At 53.4% G+C, this 8,173-nt stretch overlaps 1 protein-coding gene across 2 annotated transcripts; it reads right to left on the reverse strand.

The window, feature by feature from the left end:
• Window positions 1–2,912: 2,912 nt before the first annotated feature.
• On the reverse strand, window positions 2,913–8,169 carry RPL15 (ribosomal protein L15). 2 transcript variants are annotated; one of them, XM_068152295.1, is made up of 4 exons: window positions 8,074–8,169; window positions 6,987–7,171; window positions 6,106–6,242; window positions 2,913–3,264 (listed from the first exon to the last, which is right to left on the reverse strand). In XM_068152295.1, exons 2-4 carry the CDS (start codon window positions 7,156–7,158, stop codon window positions 2,959–2,961), a joined length of 615 nt encoding a protein of 204 aa, XP_068008396.1. In that variant the 5' UTR covers window positions 7,159–7,171; window positions 8,074–8,169; the 3' UTR covers window positions 2,913–2,958. The 2 variants fall into 2 exon arrangements, with proteins under 2 accessions (XP_068008396.1, XP_068008397.1); XM_068152296.1 differs by having other exon boundaries at window positions 6,987–7,168; window positions 8,074–8,152.
• Between the last annotated feature and the right edge of the window lie 4 nt (window positions 8,170–8,173).

Here is an 8,173-nt window from a genome sequence, read left to right on the forward strand (position 1 = left end):
GTCTCAGCAGGGCAGAGCAGAGGGGGAGGAGAACCTCCCTGGATCTGCTGGACACACTGCTCTGAATGCAGCCCAGGATCCCATTTGCCTTCTTGGCCCCCAGGGCACATTGCTGTCCCATGCAGAACTTGTCCACCAGAACATGCTAAAACACACACTCTGGTTTCACATACAGAAGGACAGAGGCTAAGCCACTTGCCAGGCCCTCTCCTTCTATCCAAGAGTGAGTGATTAGTTAATGCAGGCAGCTTACAGAAAAGCAAAACTCAGCCTAGTAAAAGGTTACAGCCAACAGCACCCAGTAGAGGCTGAAATTGGCTGGTGCTGCTCAGCCCTGCTCCTCTGCAGTTTAACTGTGGTGCTGTTTTGTCTTGCCTAGAAACCAGCCAGCTCCCTCAATTACATCTGAAATGTGCCTATTCAGGCTGAAAAAGCCCCAACAATCAGAGCTAAAGTAGAGCCAAGCACACAGCTTGGAAACAGACTACTGGATTCCTCTGTGCAAATGTCACCAGTGAAACTCCTGGTGCATCCCTGCCCTCCCCCTGCCCTCCCTCAGATGCAGCTTACTCTCCATGTTGCAGGCAGAGTCCTGGGTATTTCAGGAGGTTGAACTCAAGCAGCAGCCCCACTAGAAATACTCTCTCAGAGGGCTGATTTTCACTGAACTCTAAAGGAACACAGACTCCCACAACAAGGTCAAAAACCAAGTAGGAAAGGCAGAGCTCACATCATCTCTCTCTAAACCTGGGGTCCCAAGCTAACAGCCCCAAACAAAAGAGCTTTCCCTCTGTCCTAAGAGTTTTTGACAAGGGAAGAAAGAAGCTGATTTGCCTTTCCTCTTTACACAAATGCTGCAGTGCAGTCTCCCCTCCTTCCCCATCAGGACGCTGTTTAACAGAGCACTAGGAGAAGACACAAAGGCAATCTGACTTCCCAGAGACTCGGGAGGAGCTGTAGGTGCCCATGGCTCCCCCTGAAGGCAGCCCCACCTGCTCCAGACTCCTCTCATCTGGTGAGTACCATGCCCTCTGACCCAAGCTTTAACCAGTGGCTTTCAAGAACCTTTGGAAGGGACACTTTCCCCATCCTACTTCAAAGTTCAAGAGTACAGAACCATAAGGGGAAACCTCAGGCAAGTCTCACTGGACACTCCATGAGCTAGATTTGAACCCTAGCAAAGGACACAGTATTAATGCTGTCACCTTCCTCTGGCAATGTCCAGGGGCCCAACCAGCTCAACAGAACTTAGTACAGCAGCAGCATTTTAAGCTGGACACACTGGCACCACCTGAAGCCCTTAAACCTACCAAAGAGAAAGATCAGCTCCCTCTCTACAGCAATCTCCCTTCATGCTCAGGTGAAACCTCAATTCACCTCATTTGCAGCTGGGCATTTCCACAAGTCTTGTGCCATCATCACAGGAACATCCTCCAAGAAGACTGCTGCTTCTCAGGAGAGGTTAAAGGAAGGAACACCTCCCCTCTGCAGAGGAACAGACAGCACAGCTGCACAGAGGATTCCTTTTTCATGTTTTCTTGAGTGAGTGTCATGAAAGCAGCTGCTCTTTCCAGCTTGGAAAGCACACTGCCAGTCTCTTCTGTAGGCTACTCCCCTTCAAGAAGTGGTATCAAAGAACAAAGTCAGTCAGTTTCTCAGCTGAAGAGCAGATCTTCACACTCTGATTGTGGCACTCCCCCTCCCCCCACCCCAAATCATTCCATACCCCAAGTTAAAGCTCCACAAAAGCAGAGCTACTTTTTGGGCCTTCCCATCCCTTTTCCTACCACCACCCAGTGAATGTGGTTGGTATGCAGGCTGTAGAGGCCAGGACAACTGCACAGCTGTCAGGGTTTATATGCAAGGTGACTTCATGCTGAAAACACACTGCATTGCACAAAATACAGCCTGAACCACATTGAGCCAAGATCATAAACCCTCTGTCATTCAAATGCTTTCTCCCACCTAACCATGCAGAGCATCTTCTTAACAGCCTTCTCTGCTCTGGTATCAAGGAGCAGCTGAAGACACTGTTCCCACTGCAAATGCAGTCTGGATCCCTGCACAAATGAAGCAGGAACTGCTCTAGATTCACTATTTATTATCCCACCTACACCAAGCTCCTGGTGAAATGGGCAGAGCAGGTTAGTGACCAGGGCAGGCTTCACCTTTCTGTTCTGTGCTTTAGCCAGTCATCACAGGCTCAGATGTTGGGGGTTGGAAGGGACCCCCAAAGATCATCGAGTCCAACCCCCCTGCCACAGCAGGTCCCCAGAATCTAGAGCAGGTCGCACATGAACACATCCAGATGGGGCTGGAAAGTCTCCACAGGTGCAGCTGAGCAGAGCCTGTCCCCTCCCTGCTGACCCCCAGCCCTCAGAGCTTTAGAAACATTGATTAAATCCCCTCTCAGTCTTCTCCTCTCCTGACTAAACAGCCCCAGGGCTCTCAGCCTCTCCTCACTGGGCAGTGCTCCAGTCCCTTCAGCAACCTGGTAGCCCTCCAGGATGTCTGTAGTTAACATGGGCTCAGGAGCTCTTTCCACACTGAAGACAAAACACCAGAACCTGAGGAAGAGAACTGCTGCTAGTATTTAATCACCTCTCAAAAATGAACTGGCACTTTCAGTTACATCTCACTGCACAAAGTCAAAACTGGCCTCCACTCTAAGCACAGGAGACAGAGACCAACCTACACAGAAAACAGAAGCAGTAGCAGCCATTAGGCTTTCCATCCCCACTGGTGAGACTGAAGAGACATCAGTGAAACCCATCACAGACGGCTCTATGCTCAGGGCCTACACGCCTCACGCACACCGCATCTCACTTGGAAAAGCCTCTCAAAACGTGGCCGCAGCTGAAGGGCAGAGGCCACTCCCCCCCAGGCGAGGCAAGAAGCAGCAGGAGCACTCGTGCCATTGGACAACCCACACCAGCTTTATTGGGGCGAGCGGCGCGCTCAGCGGTAGCGGTGCAGCTGCAGGGTGTTGCGCCTCCTCCAGGCGGCGCGGCGCGAACCCCCGATGGTGTGGTGGAACTTGTGGCCCTTGCCCAGGCCGCGGCTCTTGCGGCCGGCCGACGTCAGCCCCCGCATCTCCCTGTGCTTGTGCACCGGCCTGGTGATCCACTGGGTGTCGGGGTTGCGCCGGATGGTCTTGTGGAAGGGATCGATCAGGATCACTTCGAAGAACTTGTAGGTGGAGTCCTCGCCCACCCAGTAGGAGTTCAGCACCCGCAGGGCCCCACAGTGACGGCCGGCACGCTCCTAGGGAGAGACAAAGCGAGAGGCTGCAGAACCCTGGGGGCAGAGAAACCACAGGGGCAGGGCAGTCCCAAGCACCGATACAGGCTGGGCAGGGACCGGCTTGGAGCAGCCCTGAAAAAGGACCTGGGCTGCTGGAGGCTGAGAAGCTCAGTGTGAGCCAGCAGGGAGCACTTGCAGCCCAGAGAGCCAAGCAGAGCCTGGGCTGCAGCAAGGGAAGTGTGGCAGCAGGGCCAGGGAGGGGATTCTGCCCCTCTGCTCCACTCTGCTGAGACCACAGCTGGAGCAAGAAGGATCTGGAGGTGCTGCAACATGTCCAGAGGAGGGCCATGAAGATGATCAGAGGGCTGGAGCTTCTCTGCTATGGAGACAGACTGAGAGAGTTGCCGTGGTTCAGTCTGGAGAGAAGGCTCCAAGGAGACCTTCTTGTGGACTTCTGGTGTCTGAAGGGGGCTACAAGAAAGCTGGGGAGGGACTCTTCAGGGTGTCAGGGAGTGATAGGACTGGGGGGATGGAGCAAAAGTAGAAATGGGTAGATTCAGATTGGATGTTAGGAAGAAGTTGTTCCCCATGAGGGTGGTGAGAGCCTGGCACAGGTTGCCCAGGGAGGTGGTGGAAGCCTCATCCCTGGAGGTTTTGAAGGCCAGGCTGGATGTGGCTGTGAGCAACCTGCTGCAGTGTGAGGTGTCCCTGCCCATGGCAGGGGGGTTGGAACTGGATGATCCTTGAGGTCCCTTCCAGCCCTGACAGTTCTGTGATTCTAAAAATAACTCAAACATAACATTTTGTAGGTGTGGGGAATTTCCATGTGCCCTGAGAGACCCTCTCTTCCTAAAGGAAATATCCCCCCCCCAGTTGCAAAGAGGCAAGACAAAGGAATAGCTGCAAGGTGTGCTGCTATTAAAGCCCACAACTGCTTGGACTGCTGCATGAAAGTGGTTTCAAAGAACATGAGGAGGAAAGCACTTGGTTGATAAAAGGAACTACTCTGTACACAGAAGAACCCAGTCCCTAACTGCTCAGTGTTAAAACCAGCAGTGTTTTCATCTGAAGATGAAGAACAAGGGCAGCACTTGAGGCCATGGAACAACCTTTCATGGGAAGTTCTGAAAGACTGAGCAACCTGCACATCCATAGCTACAGGAGAGAAGTAGCCCATACTCATAGGAGGAAAGGAAGTGCTGATGTAAGAAGCCTTTGGTCTGCTGCTGGCATATCAGCACTTGCTACTCCTACCCTCACTTGTGGTTGGAAAGAAGCAGTCTTAGCCTGGAAACCAAACTGAAGCAGAAAGTATCAATTATGCAATGCCATCTGCCTCTCCTGTCTGCAAAGCACTGGCAGTGCTCAAGGGTAAGGCCTCACCATCACTATGGGAAAGTATCAGCCAGTGCAGCCCTCCCATCTCCTACCTCTCTCTGATCCCAACCTATGGCTACAGTCTTCCAACTGTTCTCTGCACATGGAACTAAACTGTTCCAAGTCCTTGCTTCACTCCAGCATGGGAGAACAATGCACATGTTGAACACTAAGACACCAACCACCCTTAAGCAGCTTCTCTGCAGGGATGGTTCCTACAAGCAAGGTTTTCTGTTTCTATGCCTCTCTGAAGAACTCAAGATTTCCAGGGAAGAGCAGAAAACACAGAACTGCACTTTCAACTCCAGATCTCCATCTGCATTTCATGTACACAAGTCTTCCCTCCCCAGAACCCTTCTGAAAAAGAACCACCTCACACCCTGCTCAAGTGGAAGTCTTTCAAAAGCATCTCCATGGGATGAGTAGTCTCCACTCTCTCCCAGTGTCCCATGTGTTTTTCAGGGTGCAGACCACTACTCATTCCAGCCCACTGAGGTTTCTGGTGGTTGGTTGGTTGTTTTTTCCTAACTAAAGGTTAAGCACTGCATCTCTTCGACACTACTACTCTAACACTGTGAAACCTGAAGGCATTAACAGGATGGAAGTTTCCATTTGGAGTATTTCAGCAGGTAACAGAATCTCACCTAAAACCAAGTTAACCACCAAATTTTGTGCTTGTGAGGTAGCAAGCTCTCTCATAAAGAGCAGGTGGTGTCTGGCGTGCTGCTTGCAGACCCTGTAACACAGCAGTGTGCTGTGCAGCACTCCTGCCACACAAACAGATGCTACAGGCTTTGAACAGGGACTCACCCATCCTTTGTTACCCAAAGCTGACAGCCACACAACAGAGCTGGACTTGATGGTGAATTCAGTCTGCTACCTCACCACACCTGAGCTGCTATTTCTCAGGTCTAATCCTTTATACTAGCTGCATGTCCATTTTTATTCACAAACACTGTGACATACTCCACATCCCCCAGACTCCATCTGGGAACTCTGAATACCTTTTCCCCTTTGTCTCCATGCAGCTTCTCAAGACACTCTGGTGCCTTCCCACCATCAGTATGTCATTACTTTACCCAACTGTAGTGGGCTGAGCTACTCCCTAGAGTCCCTAGCTTAGAATACTAGTTGTGTCCCCAAGAGGGGACGAAGAGCTGAATCAAAGGTAGGGGGCTGGGGGGAGGCCTGTGTCTAGAGGTGTGAACACACTCAGGACACCTTGCCTTTTATTCTGTTATATTCAGTTCCTTCTGGTTTTAATTCCAAATTCTAGGAGTGGTGAGATTTGCTCTCTGGGGCAGATCCCTGAAAAGAGTAAGTTACTGGGGGGGCAGGAGAGGACTCCAATGCAACCCTTAACACCAGCTCATTAGCAAAACAACCCTTGGGCAGCTTTTGGGCTTTCAGTCTCTCCTGTTTTCAGCTGCTACAGTGTGAGACCCTCCTATCAGCCTGTTCCTGAGCAATAACCAACATAGTCACCTCTGCCACGGACTGGAGGCTGCGGGCGAACTTCAGCTGGTTAACACCGTGGTGCACGGGCTTGCCGTAGGTCGCGCCCTTCGGGACCGGGCGCTTGCGGCCGCCGCGGCGGACACGGACGCGGTAGATGACGTAACCTGAAAGAAACGGCGACTTAGGAACCGGCCTCTTGTGACAGTTTGTTAGCTCCAAACCAGAGCTTATGGCACTCCCCACTATGGAGGTCCAGGTACCCCAAGAAGGGTATTTTGTTGTAACACAAAAACCCCAACCAACCACCCCAGGCCTGAAATCCCAAACTCCAGCAGCAGCACTCCCAAGGGGCCATCCACAGCTCCTGCTGATATCCTGGCAGCTCAAACATGAGGAACCTAGGCAAGCTTCACACACAGGAAGGCAGGCTCAACCAATGCCTACTGTTTCAAGGATCTGCTCCATTCACTGAGCCATGGCCACCCTCCCCACTGACCAGCAGCTGCTCTCTAATGACACTCCAACCCACGTCACCTTGCTACCTACAGCACGTGCAGCTGTAATGCAGGGGAATTCACCCAGGACAATCTGAGCAGAGAACAGCCACCTTCCAAACCAAGGCCTCTGGTCAGCTGTGCAGCAGTAACACAGCACAGGAGTTAAGAGCCAAAGCCCACTTCATCTCCATCTGCCAAAAGGGACGCAGAAGGCAAAACCTCAACATTACATGGGGGAAGGTTCTGGGCTGTGGGCACTGCTACACCTCTCTGACATGAAGTTCATATCGTGCAGGACCCTTTAGGTGCATAGGGAACAGCTGCACTGCAGATTCTGTTATCCCAATGTCACTTAAGGAAGGAAGCCAACATAAAACTCAGCACGTGGACTTCACCTCTTCACCTCATTACCTTGCTTGGCTTTGTATCCCAGCCGGCGAGCTTTGTCTGGCCGGGTGGGCCGGGGAGCGCGGTGCAAGGCAGAGAGCTGGCGGTACTGCCAGCAGCGGACCCGAAGCAGGAACCGCATCACATCCGACTGCTTCTTCCTCCAGAGCTCCTGGATGTACTTGTAGGCACCCATCTTTGTCTACCTGCTGAATGGAGAGGTCAGTGAAAGAAGTCCACCAAATCCCGTTCCAAGTCTGAGCAGCTTCCAACAGCGACATCACATACAATCACACTGCTGGTGCCGCTGCCACACCTGCCCACGTGGCTCACCCTGAGCAGCCTCCCGCGGGGCACACCGCAGTTGCCACTCTCAGCTATTTTTCTCCTTTCCGTATGTTCTTAACGCCTCAGCTGAGAAAGTGTCAGATGTGTCTGTCAGACAGTACCACAATCGCCAGCTGACAGCTGAAACAAGCTGTAAGTATGAATCTAGACACAAGCAGGTGAGCGGTGTGCTCATCCCAGCACGCTGGAGTTCTCCCTACAACCCTCTGACACTTCCACACAGTTAGCTTTAGCCGGTGTGAGCATCACACTCCCACACACACCACCTGAAAGACGCAATTCCCGGCAGTTCCCGTGTGAATTTCCAATCCCTTCTTTCTCGAATCCTCCTAGCTACGGCCAAGCTCCTGCTGCCCCAACCCACCCTTTCATCATGACAGCGCTATGGCATGAAACGCCGCGGAACAACGGCAAGCCCAGCCTCCAGCCAAGGCGTGCGAGCTGCAGCCCATCCGCTCCCGCTGCGCTGCGCGGCCCTCCGCTCACACAAGCAGCCCTGGGTGTGACGGGCGTGCTCCCCGCCGCCCCACACGCCGGGCAGCCAGCCCGCTCGGACAGGGCCCTCCATCGGCCTGCAGGGCCAGCGGCCTGCCCGGCCCCGATTCCCGCGGGCCGCAAGGAACGCGCGCCGCGGCAGCAACTCGAGCCCACCCCGCCGGGCGAGTGGCGGCAGGCGCGCACGGCACCCGAGCAGGCAGGTGGCCGCCTCGGGCCCAGGATGGAGCCGGATTGAGAGAAAAGGCGAGCACAAACGAGCCCTCACCTGATGGCGCCCAGTACCGGAAAGGAAGAGCCTTTCTCCCACAACCCCTTGTGGCGGTACCGTCCTTCCGGTATCGGCCGCGGCGCCTCATGGGCAATGT

The sequence above is a fragment of the Melanerpes formicivorus genome, unplaced genomic scaffold, assembly GCF_026170545.1.
Source record: "Melanerpes formicivorus ecotype bairdi unplaced genomic scaffold, bMelFor1.0.p_v2 SCAF_23, whole genome shotgun sequence".
Taxonomy (NCBI): Eukaryota; Metazoa; Chordata; class Aves; order Piciformes; family Picidae; genus Melanerpes; species Melanerpes formicivorus.